At 37.1% G+C, this 20,896-nt stretch overlaps 1 protein-coding gene across 4 annotated transcripts in view; it reads left to right on the plus strand.

Moving 5' to 3' along the window:
• The window catches only part of TBC1D9 (TBC1 domain family member 9), a 56,118-nt gene that overhangs the window by 22,525 nt on the left and 12,697 nt on the right, over positions 1-20,896 (plus strand). For 2 of the 4 annotated variants that reach the window (XM_062573947.1, XM_062573948.1), the window contains exons 5-16: positions 1,486-1,747; positions 2,913-3,120; positions 5,896-6,102; positions 7,652-7,822; positions 8,287-8,437; positions 10,477-10,691; positions 12,623-12,740; positions 13,770-14,055; positions 15,184-15,313; positions 18,953-19,051; positions 19,169-19,237; positions 20,367-20,607. In XM_062573947.1, coding sequence (XP_062429931.1) covers positions 1,486-1,747; positions 2,913-3,120; positions 5,896-6,102; positions 7,652-7,822; positions 8,287-8,437; positions 10,477-10,691; positions 12,623-12,740; positions 13,770-14,055; positions 15,184-15,313; positions 18,953-19,051; positions 19,169-19,237; positions 20,367-20,607 — 2,157 coding nt within the window. The remainder of the gene's footprint in view (positions 1-1,485; positions 1,748-2,912; positions 3,121-5,895; positions 6,103-7,651; positions 7,823-8,286; positions 8,438-10,476; positions 10,692-12,622; positions 12,741-13,769; positions 14,056-15,183; positions 15,314-18,952; positions 19,052-19,168; positions 19,238-20,366; positions 20,608-20,896) is intronic. The other 2 variants (XM_062573949.1, XM_062573950.1) reach the window with 1 other exon arrangement.

A 20,896-nucleotide genomic window follows, 5' to 3' on the forward strand; every position in this document is an offset into this window, starting at 1 on the left:
GCTCTCTGCAAAAAAATATCTAGGCATGGTTTAGAGGCATTATCCGCTTCAAGAACCCTATCCAAAAGGAAATAGGGATGAGATCACACCAATTTTGGCTCTCTCTGCTCTTATACAATCCCCCAGTACTACTAAGGCAGACTCAAATGCCTCACTCTTGTACCACACCAGAAAATCACAAAGGGCTTGGAGACCCAGGATCAACTGCTATGTAGTGTTGATGCAACCATTCTGCCCTGAAGGGAGCTCCCTTCAGGGAGCTTGTTCAGAGCAGTATAAGAAGTGAGCCAGTATGCACTGATTAATTTGGGGTAATGACTCATGCTCAAGTTTCTGTTTAGCAATGTAAACTAAGAGAATGATTGGTTTCTGCACTTAAAGTAAATATTGTCTCTGTTCTAAGAAACCAATATCCTACTTTAATGATGTGGAAAGGAAAGCTAAGGATCCAGTATTGCTGTAGCATTTTGTAATGTGCTGTTTTAATATATAAAAATCATACAGCAGAGGATCCTGAGATGACCTGTACAAATCTTTCATTGTCAGCCATTCTGCTGGCTGGTGCAGATGCATCTAGGAGAAATACTTATTTCAAACCTCCATACAAAATGTTCTTTGAATACTATGTTGTATCCTGGTTGTGCCTTAGTAGTACCAGAAGGATTCCTAAATGCTTGCAGTTGTACACTATGACACCATAGAAAAGCTTTGTAGTTTTCTCTCAAAAAAATTGAATGTGATATTTCTGTGATGATAAAAGCAAGACCAGTTGAATGCCCATCAAATATCTGAAGTCCTAAATTCTAAAATAAAGCAGACTAACACTGATTTTGGAAAAATGGGCCAACACTTGCTGCAGTGGTTTCCATAGCAGGAGAGGCTGAGTAGATATATAGCTATAGGATTAAATACATCAGCTGGTTTAGTATACATGAACTCTTTTATGATTTTTTTTTGTCTAGTTGCTCAAATTCCTGTTTTATTTTTGTTAGTAAAATGGTATGCTATATCATGATTAAATTGAGGACTTTCCTGAATCTCTTAATAGATAGACTGCGAAGCAGTTTAATTTTGCTGCTTTAGCTGTTGGACAGTAGTCAGAAGCCTGTTTGGTGTGTCCAGACTACATTTCTCCTCTCTGTAAGGAGAGGGGACTTCAGAGTCTGGGTGGATGCGATGGCAATGATATATTATTTTAGCCTACCTAGCTTTGTAATGCTTATCTATGATATTCTGTGCAGAAGTAAATATATATTTAAACACTTTTGTCCCTGTCAAGTGGTAAGAACTGTTAGTCAGATAATTGTTGGGGGGAGTAGGTTGGTTTTTTTCAATCTCCTTTTAACAAGCTGAGTCTGTTCATTTTGTCCTCTCAGCTTTTCAAGATGCAAGAAAATCCCATCTGAATACATTTTATGTACAATGGAAGATGAATGTTTAGAATAATTTTTTGCACTAAATCTTTCCTGTTTTGCTTCTGTTCAGCGAAGTTAGTTATCCGCTGGGTTGATATCACTCAACTTGAAAAGAATGCTACACTACTCTTTCCTGATATGATCAAAGTAAGCACAAGGTCAAGTGAACATTTCTTTTCGGTGTTCCTCAATATCAGTGAGACATTTAAATTAATGGAACAGCTTGCCAACATAGCTATGCGACAGCTCTTGGACAACGAAGGATTTGAACAAGACAGGTCGTTACCCAAACTGAAAAAGAAATCCCCCAAAAAGGTATCTGCCCTGAAACGGTAAGTAGCATTGGCTCTTAGTCGTTTTCTTCTCCTCAATTCTCTTGCCTACAGCATTTTACCTAGAGGTTTTCTAATGATGCTGCTATTTACTGTTTCTTCAAAAGGAATAATTGTTTCCCAATGGTGACAAAAAGTGGAGAATTATTTAGATATAATTATTTAGTCTCTTCTTGAAATAGAAAACAGAAATAGGCCAGTAAGGACATGTTACATAAATAAATGTCCGAGCCAAATTTTCATTTATTTCTTTATGCATCTCTTGACACTGGCTTTTATTAGCTATTAGGTATTAGATATCTGTTGTAAAGCTCCTTTATGTTATCAGGGGTTATAAAGTAACTTAAATGTCAATAAAAAACATGCCTACATACAACTTGGCCCTATAGCTGGAATTAAAAAAAAAAGCTATAGATACAGAATTCTATGCCAAACTTACGGTAAGTAGCAGAGTTTTTGATTGTTTGTTTGTTTGTTTAAAAAAGGTAAAATTGTTGAAGCAGATATACAATGTGGAAAATGTTACTGCTTGTCTCTATTCATCTTATACTGCAATTGAACAGCTTCTTGTTCATTTTATATGCTGCTCATATTAGTTAAAAGAATCGTGATCGGTGCTTTATTTTCTTTCTTGTTATTTAGTGACATCTGACCTGCATTATATCATTTAAGTTTGTCTTTCTAACTATTTCGTAGTTCATTTCATAGTACTTCTGAATTGTTGTATTTAGTCTAATACTGAATACATTAGCAAGGCTAAACTTTGAAATTATTAACAAACTGTAGACATAATGATTCCATTGCATTACTAAATCAGCCTCAAGGAAATGTTTTTGTCATAATATTACCCTGACTTTTATGTCATTAAGTAATAAATGGATTCACTGAGCGGAATGCCAAAAGATTACCTAATCTGTTCCCTCTGAGAAGTCAGGGTAATTGTACCTAAGTCATTCCTGGGAAATATTTCTTTCATGTAGTCTCTCAATCTTCCAGCAAGGGAGATGATGCAGCCTCTCTGAGCAAACTGTCCGCTGTTTTGTTCTGCTTAACTGCATATGAGTATGTAACTGCTGTGTGTTAGTGGCAATGATTTGTATGAAGTGATTTAATGAAATATATTATGTCCTTTAAAAAAAAGAAACCGCTATCTTTTTGTTTTTAGGGATCTCGATGCCAGAGCAAAAAGTGAGCGATACCGGGCATTGTTCCGACTTCCCAAGGATGAGAAATTAGATGGACACACAGACTGTACTCTGTGGACTCCATTCAACAAAATGCATATTTTGGGTCAGATGTTTGTTTCTACAAACTACATTTGCTTTACTAGTAAGGAAGAGAACTTGTGCAGCCTTATTATTCCTCTTCGAGAGGTAAATACTTTATACGCAGATTGATATGGCAAAAGGAAAGATGAAGTATATCCTATCGTAAACTGAATCCTAGCTTCCTTTCCCCCACCTCCACCCCCCACAATACTGATGAAAAGCTGTCTTCATCCCTCTGGTCCCCTGTGAATGTACTACTCTGGCATGTTCTAAGTAATATTTAGTGACTATGTGTCTTAGTTTTAAGTACCTAGTACAAAAATTCACAGTGAGTTTTCCCTGCCAGCTTTTACAACCTTCATGAGCTTAATTTACAGCCACACAGTATGACTTTTTTTTTTTAATGCTTTATGGGGAGGGAAGGTAAAACTTCCTAGATTGATCAGTGGAACTTCTATTAAAGAATCTGTAGGATAAGATGGGCTTTTGTCAGATATAAAAAGATCCATAATGCTAACGCACTGAATTGTCCCTTCACATAGACAAACTAACAATCATTTATTCCTATATGTGAAAAATATTTATGTCAGCAGTTTATAAATTGGTGTTTTGCCCTTTTTAAAGCTGGTCTCAAAAAATTTAAATTATATATTCTATAAGAAGAATTTTAAGTTTGATACAATGAAAAAATAGTTATATTGGGGAGGTTTTTTATGAGGCAGATTGATGGAAAGTGTATTAAGTATACCTTGGAAATAGTAGCAAAACTTTTATATAACCAGGGACAGATTCACTTATCTAAAAACATCTCATCTGAAGAACAGTGGAATACTTTAGGGCCCTTACCCGTTCGCTCCTCACCCCAAATTGTTAAGAGTATTAAAATATATATATATTTGTTTGAATGCAATGACCTTGGCTATTTGAGAGGAGACATTCAGTTCCAGCTGTGCTGTTTGTCTGTTATTCTAAGGGAAAAACAATCCTCCCAGTGAAGTTAAGTGGTAGAAGAGAACAGGAATAAAGTCTGCATTTAACAGAAATCTCTTTCCTGGATGCAGACTCAGCAACTGCTTTTGATAACCACAGCTGTAGCAGCATGGGATTCAAAGTAGCTCCTAGCCTTTGAGAGAAAGAAATAACTGAAAGAATAAGTATTTTGTAAGTGTTCTTTGTGTGAACAGATGAGGTATCCACACTAGCAAGGAAAACTGTGCCAAACTGGATAGTACTAACCCACTGAACAACAGATCAGTACCCTTAGGTTAGGGGGAGGCTTTCTGTTTACTTAAAGCTTTTGGATTAGACCTTAATTTCAGAGTTCTGTAGATACCCTGGAGATGTTTTGGCAGACAGGCAAAAATACAGCATTGAATCAGTAGTGATGATCAGAAAGGCAGATTTTTCATGACTGAATGCCCTATTTGCTGCAACCAGAAGCCCTAGTCTCAAAGATCAGCACTTCAGATGTGTGTGCATCTCTGCTTGAATGCAAAGGAAGTGGATTTTGGCTCCTGTTATAACAAATCATGCTGTTCTATCTCTTCATTTTTTCTTTCCTTTGTGCTGATTATGCTCAGCTCTTGAGTGCCACAGAAAATTAATATAGGCACACTTTTTAGCTAGTTTGAATATGCTACTGAGGCTCTTTATTAAAAGAGCTGATAGATTTGTAATTTATAGGAAAATAAAAGGAAGTTGGCAGGATAGAGGAAGCACCAGAGCAGTGTGTTGTGGTCTTTAAAGAGATCTTTAGAGGAAATGTTATATGAAAAACAGTTATCTTATTCTTCTAGCTGTTGAAGTGTTAGTACTATCGCACTAATGGCTCACCATTGATCTCTAGTTTAAAAAAAAAAAAGTCTTGGCAAACTGAAATGTGCTCTCTTTTATCCTGAAGATGCTAATACAGGTTTTATTACTTAGGAGATTGTTTAAAGCCATAAAAGCAGTGGTTAAAAGCACTTAACTTACACTGTGTGTTTTGTTTGTTGTACTAACTGTAAAAACTTGATCGATTTGTTTTTAAGGCTAATTAGAACATGCTTGTGGCTGGTATGTAATTCATCTGCAATGCATGACTTATCTGTAGATTTAAGATTAATACACTTTCCCAAAAACTCAGTGAATTAGTGACCTATACTGAGTAGATTGTGAGTAGACTATGGTCTGAGTACAGTTTGCAGGTTGGAGTTCAGTTAGATCAGTGACCACCTCAAAATTGAAGGCCACACAGAAACCTCTGTGTTGGAGGATTAAGTGCTTTCCTTTGTAAGGAAAGATGTGGGGATAGTTTCCATTAGTTTACAGGTTTCTGTATATCATGAAAACACAGGTTGATAATTGTTGTTACTGCAAGGGATGCAGCTCTAACATAGAAAAGGTATTTCAGCAAAAAAGCTTTTTTGTGTATCTTAGTAATGAAGAATAAGGAGAAGAAGAAGGAAAAAAAAGAAAAAAAAAAGAAAACTGTGGTGACACAGCCTGTACCAGGTTTGAGAACATGGCAAGGTATTTTGAGTTTTTGAGAAGAAGCTCAGAAAGTTATATCCTACAGAAAAGTTCTGTGGTCTTAAACTCTTAAAATAAAAGCTTAAGGAAATAAACTAAGCAGTGCAAAGTACAAAGGATTTTTTTTTTTTTTTTTTTTTTTTTTTTTTTTGCTAGAGAAGGTAAAGAAGCCATCTGTAGGGGGATAACAGTCTCTGTATTTGAGTTAAGTCTTGGAGTCCATACATACCTTGTTTTCCAGCAGAAGGATACCCATAATTATTCTATATAGGGAAAAGAGGACATGAGTTTATTCTAATAAGATGGTTCTTAAGACCAAGCAACTTGATTAGCTGCAGACCTTGACCTATGGCTACTGTTTCTCCCCAGGTGACAATAGTGGAAAAGGCAGACAGCTCCAGTGTGTTGCCCAGCCCATTATCCATCAGCACTAAAAACAGAATGACATTCCTCTTTGCCAACTTGAAAGACAGAGACTTTCTTGTGCAGAGGATCTCAGATTTTCTGCAACAAACCACTTCAAAAATATACTTGGAAAAAGATATTTCTGGAAGCTGTATCAGCTCAGATGATGAGGTATGTGGAAGAAATGAATCATTTACTTGAAGGGAATTTTAACTGAGGGGAGGAAGGAAACCACACCAAAAAAAAAAAAAAAAAAAGAAAGAAAGAAAACTTAAGTTTTTAGAAGACCAAGGCTTTGTACACAGAATCCTTTGTGTTAATGTCTTTTAGCTGACCTAAACTTAAGAGATACGATGTTGTGATTAGGACTTTTTCTTTTCTTTGGTTATATCTAAGAAATTACAACTGCCGTGGAAGAGCTACTCTAACTCCTGCTGCCACATTCTGAAATTTCAGTAGACATTGTTGGAAAATGTCATAGTTAACTATCTGATTAACTGAATTTTTAATACCCATCAGCTTGTCAAAGTCAAAATATAATTGAGAGATTTTAATATCTTGAAGAAATTATCAATTGCTATACAAAACACTTTTTATACAAGTCTCTCGCCAATAAATATGATATTTGATCCTTCATAGAAGGATGTCTGAGCCAAGCAAGTTTGAGGCTCTATGTGCACTGCAACTGAACTTCACAAAATTTTAACAATAAAAAGAATCCTCCATTCTGGACATCAGATGACCCTATTTTGAGATAATCTCGTATTTAACTACACAAAGTAAATGGCGTTTAAAAGGTGCAGTTAGGTAGATTTGTCAGGCACTTCAAATATCAAGGCATCCACTGAATGTTTAGGTTATAGGTATGAAATTAAGTACTTCACCACATGACTTCATCAGATCTGTTAAACTGAGCCAAGTTTAGCAGGTCAGATCTCAGAGCAGAAAGGGATTTTGTGGTTTATCGTTTTGGTTTTATATAGGTAGAGATCACTTTCCAAGTCAGTACTAAGTCTTACCTTAGTATTGTATGAAATATTTCAGCTCTGCTTGCCATGAAAATCTTGAAATCAGCTTCTGATTTGCTTTGTTGGTAGTAGGTTATAATACATGTGTCATTGTGATTGTTTATCAGCGTGCACACACAGGCATATATAATGCTGAAACTTGATGTCTCACTTCTTGCCCTAAATTAATCTTTATTCTACATTCTCAATTATTAAAATTATTATAAGACTTCTCAAAGCTGAAAAGCCAGCAAATTATCTCTCTTCAAAATATTTTTCTGTGTGGGGATGTGTACACACTACACTCTCCCCCTACATACACACACATGCACATGTGCATATGAATCTTACATTCTGGACAGTCAAGGAGCCACCTGGGCAGCCAACAGTCCTATGATGTTGACAGGAGACCAAAAGAGGGAGTTGAATAGTGTAGAGCTTATTAAAGTTAGCACTACCATAGCAATTCTAATTACAGGATCTGGAGTTTTCATGGGGAAGGTGGGATGGGGGAAGGCACTGAAAAACTGGAAACAGTTTAATTATTTTATACCTGTTCAATTTCTACTGCCATATGCTCATTCTAGGATTGTAGTGATTTAATTTGCTCAATTTGGGTGAGCTGTTTTCAGTATAGTAACTTTGATGCAGTGAATTAGGAAGTCAAATCCTGCTCAGCCACACATCTAAATTGCTTGTGACTGGTTCTGCAGGTGTTTACAAGACCAAATAGTATCATTTCTGCCAGCCCTCATAAAAGCCTCAACTCTGAGTCTGATGGAGAGCGACAGTTTAATCTTAATGGCAATGGCATTCCAACAGCAACTCAAGCTTTAATGACGATGTATCGGCGGCGGTCACCTGAAGAGTTCAACCCCAAGCTGGTAATATGTCTGAGTTCTGTGCCTGATTGGAAAAGTTGTTAATTATCTTTTCATTAAAGAACCTGTTGCTGATATACGAAAGTTTTATCCTGCCACTGACAATTAAGAGGCAGTATTTTTCACAAATGTAAAGCATTAAACATGCTGTTCTTTTATCAGTACAACTTCTCTACATTCACAAGAAAAGTGTGAAAGTAATTCAAGTAGAGATTGTTTGCCTGCTCTTAAGTGCAACTGCTCCAACAGAGTTCTTTTTACAGCAAAGTGTTCTTGGGGAGAAACAAAGACGTGAGAGGAAGCAGACTGTTAAGAGAATGGAATTGTAGCCGAATTATTTCTCACTGTCCTTGGAAAGCTTAAAAAGAAAAGAAAAAAATTGCAGACTTCTAGCACTTAACATCTCAGTGAGGCAGAGTGTTAAGAAGATAAGCTACATCTTTATGCATTTCTTTCTTTGTTCTTAGGCTAAAGAGTTTTTGAAGGAACAGGCGTGGAAGATTCACTTTGCTGAATATGGCCAAGGAGTCTGTATGTATCGTACAGAAAAAACTAGAGACCTTGTGCTGAAGGGCATTCCAGAAAGCATGAGGGGGGAACTTTGGTTGCTGCTTTCAGGTAGGTACTCATTAAGAGCATGACTGTGGGATACGCAAAACATGAGGGGAGAGAGGGTTTTAGAAGTGTTAGAAAGTGCAGATAATAAGCATCCAAGTATTTGGAGCTAGTAAAGCTGTGATTGTTAGCAGGTGCCAGACTGGTTTAGGCCAGAGTTCTATCTAAACCAGTAGTATTCTTTCTCAAACAGGCTTACATAATCATTGAAAAACAAAAAAACAGAACACTTACTTGTGTTAGTAGAAGTCAGCACTCTGGAGGGTGGTTCCTAAACATAAAGTTGCATCTCAGGTGTGTTTCAGTAACCACTAGCTAGCTTTCCATCTGGTTAATCACTTATGAATCCAGTTATGCTTTTGGCTTTCACAGCAAGTTGTTGCAAGGGATTCTAAAATTTAGCGGTGTTGCATGGAAGCAGCATCTTTGTTGGTTTGGGGGTTTTTGTTTGTTTTTGTTTTAAACATGTTTTTGTATCATTTTGTTATGTGCCCCTAGTATGTGAAAAAAAGGGTGAGAAAACATTCTCTTGTCCGTCTTCTCTGTGCTGCTGAGGATTCTCTAGATCTGTGTCCCCTCACACCTTTTTTCGAAGTTGAGGAATTTTATTCATTTTTATTACTTCTTACATTGAAAGCATTCCATGCCTCTGGGTTTCTTCATACTTTCTGCCTTTCTGTATGCCCTCAGTAGTTCTGACCCTTCCTGAGATAGTGACCACAGCTACCTGCAGCATTTATGATATGGATATACCAGGGACTTTATGACAACAAAATGATGCTTTCTTTTTTGTTGTGAGTTTCTTCACTAATAATACTTAACCTTATACCACTCTTTGCTGCTGAATATTAAACAAATGTTTTCAGAAAATATGCACAGGGATGCTCAGATCTGTCTTGTGCTAGTTTGGACCAATTTTCACTATGTATGTGTAATTAGTAGTGTTTTCTTCAATCTGCATTACTTTGTGCTTGCTGACACTTGATTTTGTTTGTGACTGTGCAGTCACATGGCATCATGAGAGCTCTCTGCAGCTGACTATTGGTTTGATTATCCTGAATAACTGAAGACATGCTTCTGAGAAAGCTACTTATCTTGAGGAGGGAATAGAGTATGCTTGGTTGGAGAAATTACACTATCTCAGCCTAAAGCAAGAGACAGGAACTCTTGAGCTCTATTCCTGCTTCTGCCAATGATTCTGTCATACTGGGCAGAGCACTTAACCTGTCTTTAGAATAGGGATGCTGTTGCACACTCACAGGGTTGCTTTGAGATTTCACTGGTGACTTTAAAACTTCCCTGCAAATGAAAATCACCTTAGACATGCTACCTACAGAGAGACCTGACTGATCGTAATCTGTGTGGCTATGTCTGTATAGGAGACTAACCAGGGCCAGGATCTCTTCTCTGGTGCTGAGTAAAGGTGGCACAGGCTAGATCATATCCAGACCTCTAAACCTTCCTCCCTCCTGAACAAGCAGTCTCATGCAGGCTGCCTGTGGGGCACCTCTGACACCAAAATTGTGCACAGGCATTGTCCAGGAGGGTGCTGGTTGGCACGAGTCAAAGCCATGCCAGAGGGCATTCTTGCAGTTAAAATAGTACAGGCAAAGATGGTCCACATTAGGTACTGGTGTTGCTGTGCCTTTGAACAAGGAATGCGAGGCAGGCGAATGTGCTGTCCCTGGCCCTGTTGACATTGATCTGTCTGCAGAGAAACACTACTGTTTTGTTTTTCATGCTGCTGTTTCATTCTGGCTAAGAGTCTTTATTTTCATTTATTTTCATTATTTTGTAAAATTTCATTATGAAGTGCTTTTAGAAGAAAAGACAAAAGGAGGTGATATCTTAATCCCCTAAGCATCGTTCTGTTTTTTATCACCTTCACAATACTAACATTTTATATTTGTATTCAAACTGCATGTTGGGTTTTAAAATTGGCATTCAAAATGCAAAGATAGCAGAAAAAAATCATGTTGAGATATTACATCTGCTAACTGTAGATTTTTCTGACTGTTTTAATACTGTTCTCCAACTCCCAGGAGCCATTAATGAAATGGCCACTCATCCTGGCTATTATGAGGATCTAGTGGAGAAATCGATGGGGAAGTATAACCTTGCTACAGAAGAGATAGAGAGGGATCTGCACCGTTCCCTCCCAGAACACCCTGCCTTCCAGAATGAGATGGGTATTGCTGCTCTGAGGAGAGTGTTGACAGCTTATGCTTTTAGAAATCCAAACATAGGATATTGTCAGGTAATTGAAACCCCTTGGAAAAACTTCAAGGTCTAGAACTGCAGTTCTTACCTCATACTGCCTTTTTTTTTTTTTTTTTTTTTTTTTTTTTTTTTTAAGTCATGTATATTTGAGTATTTGATTGTGTAAAGTACACTCAGGTATGCATATTCATGTGAAGGAAAGACTCAGTGCTGTAGAATTACAGTAATGCTGAGGTCATTGGGATTTGACAAAAAGACCTATGCTAATAGAAGTATTGGCAGTAGATGCGAAGAGATGTGCACAGTTTTCTGTAAGCATAGTTTGTGCCCATAAATCTAGAGGCTGGACAGAGGATGACTACAGAGCTTTTCTGAAATGCATCTGAACAAAAGTGACAAATGAGCCTTGAAGTGCAGTTCTTTTCAGCAGAAAAGACCTTACTAATTGTTCATACTTGAATTTTCACCAACCTATTCATATATATTCATTATATAAAAACGCTTGAACCTCTTTACTTCTTTTTAATGGTGCTATTCAATCATGCAAAAAACCCCTAAAAGATATCTTACCACTCTATGATAACCATACACAGTTATAGTTAATGCTGAGCAGTGCATGTTTTTAGAGTCTTTATGCCTGTGACTCAAGTCTAGCTTCTGGTCTCAAATCATGCCCCCTTGCTATGTAGCTCTGAGCAATCTCCTGAGCCTTTTTCTACCATCCTACGTATTATTATGAAAAGGAAACTTCAACTTATGAGCAGTAAGACGTTGATTAATTCCCAGATGAAGAAGAAAAAAAAGAAAAAGAAAGTGCAAAAAACTCTATCATAAATTATTTAGAGATGTAACTCTAAACATTAACAACACTAACTTTTTTTTTTAGTAGAATATACAGGAACAGTAGAAAGACATTGTGTTTCTGTTTGCTAAAACTGTCACAGTAATTGTTAATGGCCTTGGGACTTGGTCCATGGCATACAGAATGCTGATTCACAGTTACAGTGAGAATTCAGGCACTAAAGTATTTTATAAGTGGTAGTCAAGACAAAAGGGAATAACGCAGATCTCTGCAGAATTATAACATTTTGAATTTCGGTTGCAGCCTTAGTTTCTGGTTCAAGTTGGAGTTTTAATGAATCACATTCTGAAGTGAGTGACTAATTCTGTAGAAGTCAGAATGAGAAGAAAAAGGAATAAAAATACTTAATTTCTTTAGACTATTAGAGGTGTGGTCAAGGATCTAAACGAACAGAGTCACGGAATGGTTGAGGTTGAAAGGGACCTCTGGAGATAACCTAGTCCAACCCCTCTGCTCAAGCAGGGTCACCTAGAGCATGCTAGATGATAACAAATGACAAACATGATAAACAATTCAGCAGTCATTGTACAATGTTGTGGTATTTGAAATGGAGGGGGAAAGGTCACAAAAATGTCATGCACAATCAAACATGAAGAGGCAGCAGCAAGAAACTTCTGTTTCACTACACTCTGGCTGTTGTGACTGATACTGCTACACATTTGCCTAGGCCCACAGATACTCTGTCTGGGTCCTTCCGTAGTAGCAGAAAGCCTGAGGGAGCACAGCTTGCTGCAAAGGGTGGTACAGCAGCGCTTTTGCCCAGCTCTTTAGGAGGCATTTTGGCTATATTAAATCCAGATTTCCTACTGGAAGAACTTTGGTATGCTTTAACAGTGAAACTGGATTCTTGCAGACTTGAGTAGGCTCCTGATTTCACAAAGAAACCTTGATCTTTCTTTTTATTGAGGGGAGGGGAAAAAAGTTTTGAGACTTTCTTAAGCCTTACTGTGAGCTTTGGGAAAACATTGCCTGTTGTATTTGCAGGAAAATATTTCGTGGAACTGGAAGGGGGATATGTTTTCTAACTACAGCAAGCACTTATCTGCCCACTTAATGTTCTAGGTATTGAAGAAATGGTGTATAGTGACTGATATTTTTTCTTTTAGGCTATGAATATTGTCACCTCAGTACTCCTCCTTTATGCAAAAGAAGAGGAAGCTTTCTGGTTGCTGGTGGCTTTGTGTGAACGTATGCTACCTGACTACTACAACACAAGAGTTGTTGGTATGTTATGTTTTTTTTTCTGAAATTACAGTACAAAAATTAATCAAATTAATTTGTATGATATATATTGAGACAAGGATATGTGTAGATACATTTGTGGCATAAAAACAATTGTGGACACTCATGATGAAGCAGTTTGCTCAGGAGCACAGAATTCCTTAAACAGATACTGTGAAAGTTAATAATTTTTTTTATTGGTTTAGGATTAGATAGAATTCTAAAGTGGACTGAATCAGGCCGAAAGAAATTCGAAAGAAATGAGAGGGTAGATTTGAGTTTTAAAGGATCCAGTTACTTAATTAAGGTAGGTAGAAAAATGAGCTTAGACAATTTATAGTAGAAGACACTGTATGTGTTCACCTCTGATTTGAAAGGGCAACAGTATCTGAAAATAGTTGCTGTCAGATAAGTTTCTTTGCATAGGTGAACTAAGCAAATGGCTCTTCAGTTCATCCTGAAAACTGCTTTTATTGTGGCTCACAGATGATTGAACTATTCATTTGGTCCTAAAAGTGGTTCTTCCCATATGTTTAAGATATATTATGACACAGATACGTTTGTCTTGCTCTTGCTTACTATTAAGTGTTCTGCAGACTTAGCTTTCGCTGCTCCTGCAGGCCACTTTCACCAGTTCAAGGTTCTCTTGAAAAAAATCCAAACCCTATCAGGCAGTTGCCCTGGCCTCTTCCAATAGGTAATGCTGAGAAATGTTATTCTGCTAGTACTGGCATGTACTAACTCACTGCATAACATCTGTAGGTCCAACAGCAAATTGAAACTGTTAGCTCTTATCAGGTGTATAATTAAAACAAAAAGTAGCTTACTGAGTTCAGTTAGTATGCACAGCTCTGTAGTGGAATAGAATCAGTTATTTATCTGAAAATGAGAAAATGTGCACAAACATAATGTAGAACACTACTTTTCATATTTTATGTATAATATGTCCGTATATTTTTCCCTCTAAATATATTTTGATGTATTCAGTGGCTCCCAAATGAATGGGGATCCAACCTTGTTTATTTCTAACAGGAGCGCTGGTGGATCAGGGTGTCTTTGAAGAGTTGGCCCGAGACTATGTTCCACAGCTTTATGACTGCATGCAGGACTTGGGTGTAATATCCACCATTTCTTTGTCCTGGTTCCTCACTCTTTTCCTCAGTGTAATGCCATTTGAGAGTGCTGTGGTGGTTGTGGATTGTTTCTTCTGTGAAGGAATAAAGGTGATATTTCAGTTAGCACTCGCTGTCCTGGATGCTAATGTAGACAAGCTACTTAACTGTAAGGATGATGGAGAAGCCATGACAGTCTTGGGAAGGTATGTATTACAGAAAATAAAATCATTTTATTTTTTTATTTTACTTCTTGATCATATTATAATATCAACCTGATTTATATTTGGCTACCTTGAAGCATTTAATTTAAACCACTACAGTAGATTTAAATCTTCTAGATGCTTGTAGTCCTTCTTATAATTATCTTAAAACAGTAAGTGACTAACAAAGTATAGATTCTTCTTCAAGATTTTTAAATAAACTTCTCAAACCTGGTTATAGGGACTTGTTTTCTTTGACTACATAATTTTTGTTACTTTATCTTGTACTTCTTTCCTTTTAAATGCTGCTAAGCATTTGATCTCAATGGAAATTCTTTTGAGAATGAACTAAACAGACTCTTCAATGAGTGGTCTTGTGGTGAAATGAGATAGAAACAGGAAGCAGATAGACTGAGTTGAATCATTTAATACAAGCTAATACTATAGTGTGCAGCCTCTGATTTCCTGACACTTGGTAGTAGTTTTTAGTTTTCAGGGTGCTGCTAAAAACTTTGGATTTTTTTTTCCTGATAAGTTTCATGAGTATAGTCTTACTGAAGTTTTATCCTGTCCCCCTGACCACCCTGATTTGGGATTAAAGGGGTCTGTGATTGTCTTTCCTCTGAAGTAAGCCCCAATGCTTGCTGAGGATCTAAGTGTTCTGCAGTTGGAGGATAGAAGACTGATCTACAGCAGCTACGCTGGCAGGAGAGACAAATCCTTAAAGCCCCATATGGTGAAGGTGGGCAGTAGGTGGGTTAGGGGTTATGCAGAGTGAAGCACTCTGACCCGTATTCCCATAGTGTCCTCGGTGTCATACCTCATGTAACATACTCACGTAACCTGAAAGAACCACTACCCATTCAGTGAGCCACTCATAAACTGTGACAGCTAGATTTGAGCTATATCTTGATAAAGATAGCTTATTAACATAACTACCTTAGCCTTGGGGAGAAGTAGTATTAGGATTTGGCAAATTACTAATGTCAGAAATCATGTAATTCATTAGTAGGGTGGCTTGTTCATTCTTACATTAAATTAATCTATATGTAACCCTTATTCTGTTAGCCCATAGAAGGGAGAGGGTAGGAATGAACCTTGGGTCTCATTTATTTTCCTTTTTCTCGCTAGGTACTTGGACAGTGTAACTAATAAGGACAGCACTCTTCCACCCATTCCTCACCTTCACTCACTGCTCAGTGATGATGTGGAGCCGTATCCTGAGGTGGATATCTTCAGACTTATCAGGTCTTCCTACGAGGTAGGATAGGATTCCTTAACAAAAAACAGCCAGTGCACACCAGTTTTGCTTTACGGAAGAACTTGGTACTCTGTAATTCAGCTTTATATGGAATTGGAAGAACAAGAAAAAATTGCAGAATTGTGTCAGAAAGCAGACATACGTGGGGTTTTTGTTTGTGTAGAAACATTTATTTTGTGTAGAAACATGCAGCATCAAAGGAGAGCAGCCCACAACCAAAAAGTGGCTTACAAATGAAAGACCAAATTTGTGGTTTAAAAAGTGTTAGATCTAGTTTAAGCTTTTTTCATACTTATCAAAATTGGAATGTTGGTGAAATAAATAGGATTTCAGAGATATTTCCAAATCCAGTGGAACTTTGTTCCTTTTAAGTTACTTCAGCCACTGCTGATTATAACCATGGGCCACTAACTTCTATATTATCATCAAAAGTTAATTTTTTTCAAGAGAAAAACACTGTTAATACCTGTGGTATAGCACAGAATAAAGGCTACAATAAAACTAAGAATTTGCAAAGCTGCTTCGTTTTCCTTACTTTTATCAATGTTTTATTTCTAAAAATATCCATGGTGATTACATTGAAATGCTAATTTAAAAAATAATGATAATAACTTTAAAGAGTAATTCTTCTTTGTTTATTTCCTTCCACTGATATGCAAGCTAAATTAGTATTGTAAGTCAAGGTGTATGTTGATACTAAGGAATACGACAGTTTTTCTAGATTCATTTCCTGTGCCCTCAGACTCTCCACACTTTAATGACACAGTATCTATGTAACAAAAAAAAAAAAAAAAAAAAAAGGTAGTCTTTATGCTAGAGGACAAACTGAATCAAGTTGGATGTGCAATTTTGCTCCTTAGCCATGTTAGAATGGGAAGAAGGATAAACAGTGTAAAATTCTGTTTCCTTTGCATTTTTTCTGACTCTTTCGTCATGAAAATAGTTTACATGGGCTTAATTGCATTTAGGTGAATATTCTGACTCCATGCAGTGCTAGTCTGCCTTCTTGGGGCCCATATAACACACAGCTTTATAGCTCCTTATAGATAAATAAGCAGTTATACTCCAGGATAATAGTGGAGAGAGCAAGAGTCTATATTAGTGATAAATTTGGAACTATATCACTTATGTCATTTTTTTTTTAACTTTTCCTGTAGTTATATTTTAGGCAAAATAACTAACATGGGGAGTAAAGAACAACAAGGAAAGAGAAGGTTGGCTATAAAGAGGGAATTAGTTTTGGGGGAGTTATTTCGTTGGTTGATTTGGTTATTGAAAAAATAACAATTAAGTAGTAAACTATCAAAAGGAGAAAAAAAAAAGGCAACAGTTAGTCAATGATGTATTTTTGACCTTCCAATTCGTTAGGCCTTGTCAGGACTGGGAATTCACTATGCTAGTTTTCTTGAAAATACCAAGAAATCTTTAGCTTGCAGTGAGTGAGCATATGTTGTTTTTAGTATTTTAGTGGTTAAAGCTACTCTATCCTTCATCTTCTAGCCACTTAGCATTTATAGGAACAGGTAGGAAGATTTTAAATAGGAAAAAATGCTTTTTCTTGGGCTTAGAAATAAAGTAGTCCACCATCACCATGACCCCACACCTACATATACCCTAAAGGAGGAAAAAATTCTTTTGCAGACGGTCCCGCAGGAATCTGAGAACTCAGTGGGTGGGCAGCACTGGCAGAAGCACAGCATTTGGCCAGCTCTGTGAAGACCTACTTTCCATCATGCTCAGATCCTATCTAATCAACTGAACTAAGTGTGTAAGATGCTTAGAGGGAAGTCTCTAGTGAAAGCTCAAGTGTTTCAGGGGAGTGATTTGGCAGTTAAGCAGCTCACACCCCCTCTCTGTGACAATATTGAAATGATTTTCTACTTTTGAAAGAGGAATGTTCTCCTCTTGAAATAAGAGAATGTAAATAACAAATACCTTCTACCCTGCCATTAACTTCCTTGTTTACAGAAAATACTTTTCGGTAAGAAATCTTCTATTTTTTTTCATTCAATTCTGCAAGTCATAAGCCACAGAACCTGATTATTGTGCAAATTACTATAGAAGTGACTGGAATAATGCAAAATCATTGCAAAATTAAAAGCCTGTGTGTAGCTCACTAGCTTTCAGAGGAGCATAAACTCAGATGTTTGAAGTTATTATGTCATTAACTGCCTTGATTTTGGAGTTGGTTACTTTCGAATGCGTAGGCCTTAAACGCTTGAGCTACATCTATACCAGTGTCTGAGTCTTGGTCATTTTAACTAAACCACAGGTACTCCAAAGGATCAGACTTTTGAAAGGCCTAATAGGTTTTGACCCAGGAAAAATGGCACTTTACACACAATTCATTATATGATCTGGGAGTGTAGCATGAACAAGGAATCATTCCCCGTAGGTAACTGCCGCCTTGTTCTGCGGGCCACAAAGGGTTTAGCTGTGTGAATGTGACTAGACTGTCATTTGGTCTCCAAACCGTAGAATGAGTCCCAGTTACTGGGACAGATGTGGCCTCAGAGACTCAAAAGACCTCTTTTTAAAAGGGATTTGAGGCTTCAGTGTTACATGAGCGGTATTGAGTGTTTTGCTTTTAACATACTTCGCAGTTACCTGCTCTTGAACTAAGTGTTTAATATCTATGATGTCTGAAATTTATGAATCTTTTTTTCAAAAGATTTTCAATTTTGCATTTGAAAAAATATTCTAAGTACAGGAAATCGACTTGTTACTTTTGAGGTACATGATAAGGGTGCAAGCAGCATCGTAGCTTTGATATAATTTGATCACACAAGAATGTGCTAGCAAGTTGTGACCTGCTTATGTTGATGTACTCACACTGTTAATATAGGGGATCAATCCTGTATGAAAGCTCCTCTTGCCAGCTCCTTTTGCGGTTTTACATTCAGTATACATGATGTCTGCCGTAACTGTACACACTGGCCTTTTGTGCATTTTTAAGTACATACTGTGGATCTTTTTTTGAGGGTAAGAGCTTCTACTTATAGTTCATAAAAAGAAATCTAATGGACTAGGCATTCCTGTACATATGGGACTAGGACTATTATTCTGAACAGGTTTTCCTCTAGGGTGTTTCTGTAGCATACTGAGGAACTTCCTGGAAGCATTACGTATGCTGTAAAAAAATAGCTTTTGAAAATAGGACTTGAGCAGTTTTGAGAATCTTGCTCCTAATGTAATTTGCATTCCCGGTGTAAAGACTGTTATGCTCTCTGAGCCCTTAGAAATCCAGTTAGTCTAAATATCTTCTCTCTCTGTGGCAAGTAAGAGATGTTCCAGGAGAAGCTGAGATAAACCTTGCAGAAGGAGTTAAGAAACAATCTGCTCACAAAGATTTGCCAAGGGAGAAACTTCTAACTACTGAGATTGTGGCCTGAAATGTGAGAATCTATAACTTAATGCTTTCAAGTAAAATGAAAATAAATTATTTGGGGGGCAAGGCGGAGCTACTGACAAATTCCTTTAGTCCTTGCAACCAAGTTATACATTAGAAAAATGCTTTAACAGCAGCTTTTGAGATGTGACATCTGTAAACACTTACAGAATTAATTTATTAATATATAAAATGCAAACTAAGTAGTCCAAATATTAATAGACTATACTGTACTCTTTTGTCTCTTTAAGAAATTTGGAAGTATCCGAGCAGATTTGATTGAACAAATGAGATTCAAACAAAGGCTGAAAGTGATCCAAACCCTTGAAGATACTACAAAGCGCAATGTGGTAGGTACTGAAATAGTATTCTTTGTGAAGATTAAAGTGAGTCCATTTCTGAAATTAAATTCTCTCTTCAATGAGATAGACTTTGAATCGATAATTGTTAATGTTGTGTTTCAAAAGGTGCGAACTATTGTGACCGAGACTTCTTTTACTATTGATGAATTGGAGGAACTGTATGCTCTTTTCAAGGTAACGCTGAACTGAAGATATATTCCTGCAGCAAAATAAACATTTAAATGACAGACTATATTTTCTTAAGGCCAGGTTAAGTCTATAAATTACTTACTATCAGATACCATAATACAAACTTGAATTAGCTGCTATATTATTGAAGGCTGGTTTTTTAAAAGCTCAGGAAATCATTCGTTAAATGTTTTGTCCATGAAAAAATGAATATTATGAAACTTGTTATGAAAAAGTGACTATTGACAGGCTTTTGGTAGGTCTTTAGGAACCTATGTATATCCCTCTAACTGACTTAAGGGCTTGGTTTTGGAATTTAGAGCAGAAATACCTTCATTCTGCTATCTCAGACAACTAATATATTTGTGCCATGCTAGCTGTTTTTTGCCATTGCTCATGCTTTATTCTATTGTATGGAAATTTAATGTCACTAAGTGATGTGTCTTAAGTTGGTGGTACAAAGATAATAGATCCACAAATGTCAAGGTCAGGAGTTAAAATGCCTTAGCTTCACCCTCATGCACAGTGCCCTGAACCAGGAGATTGATTTCTCCTGCTTTGTCAGAAAAGAGACTCCAGTCTCTTCTTGTAAGAGTTCTTTTCCCTTGAATTTCCCATCTCTAATACCAAGCCTTACAGTTGTCCAAATCCTACAGTGCTGCCTTCTAATCTTCCTTTTGTTCTCCATCCCTGGAATCAGTGAGGCAAAGTGAGACGGACCACCCTGGTGGATCACTGTACAGTTAGTGCTAAGACCTGAATTGATTTGAAGTAATTCCACTGAAATAAGCTCTAGAGATTTCACTGACTTCAGTAAGATGGAAGAAATAGAACTTTATTAGACTAGTCTCAAGAATATTTTATAAAGAAAGTTTCAAGCTATTTTCTTATCTGAAATTAAATATTTCATGAGAGCCTCCTTCCTGACTTGACTGAGTATAGTAAAGTAGAAGGGAGTGAGTGACCACAGCAAGCCTTTACTTAGCAGAAGTCGTAAAGTAGGTAGATGGAAGTGCATGTTAGCCTTGTGGTGTGTTTTGTGTGTGTATATCTGTTTTTTGGGTTTTTTATCATTAATAGTGATGAGCTGTTTACAGAGTTGATAACAATCTCACAGCGTTTTCCTTCTGTTCAGGCGGAACATCTGACTAGCTGCTACTGGGGAGGGAACAGCAACGCTATTGACCGTCATGATCCCAGCCTGCCCTATTTGGAACAGTACCGTATTGATTTTGAGCAGTTCAAGGGGATGTTTGCACTCCTCTTTCCTTGGGCATGTGGAACTCATTCAGATGTGTTAGCTTCACGCTTATTCAGGCTTCTAGATGAAAATGGAGACTTGCTCATCAACTTCCGTGAATTTGTCTCTGGGCTAAGTAAGGAGAATTCACAACACTTGTAAAATAATCTAACCAGAACAGTTTGTTTCTAAAGGTGATCCAGTCTGTTAGAAACACAAATATTACATTAGCTATCAGATAATGTGTTTGATATATCTTAATCCGTACTGGGATGCAGTCATGGTTCTTTTTCCACTTCAGCAGCAACTCTCAGTATTGCATCAATGAACACATGTCCACATCTGCTGAACAGATTCAGAGGAGACGAGGTAGTGGCTGCTCTTTTGTGAACTGTGGCCTGGCAAACCATCTCAGCAAGTCTTGT

This window comes from Rhea pennata, chromosome 4, assembly GCF_028389875.1.
Source record: "Rhea pennata isolate bPtePen1 chromosome 4, bPtePen1.pri, whole genome shotgun sequence".
Classification (NCBI taxonomy): domain Eukaryota; kingdom Metazoa; phylum Chordata; class Aves; order Rheiformes; family Rheidae; genus Rhea; species Rhea pennata.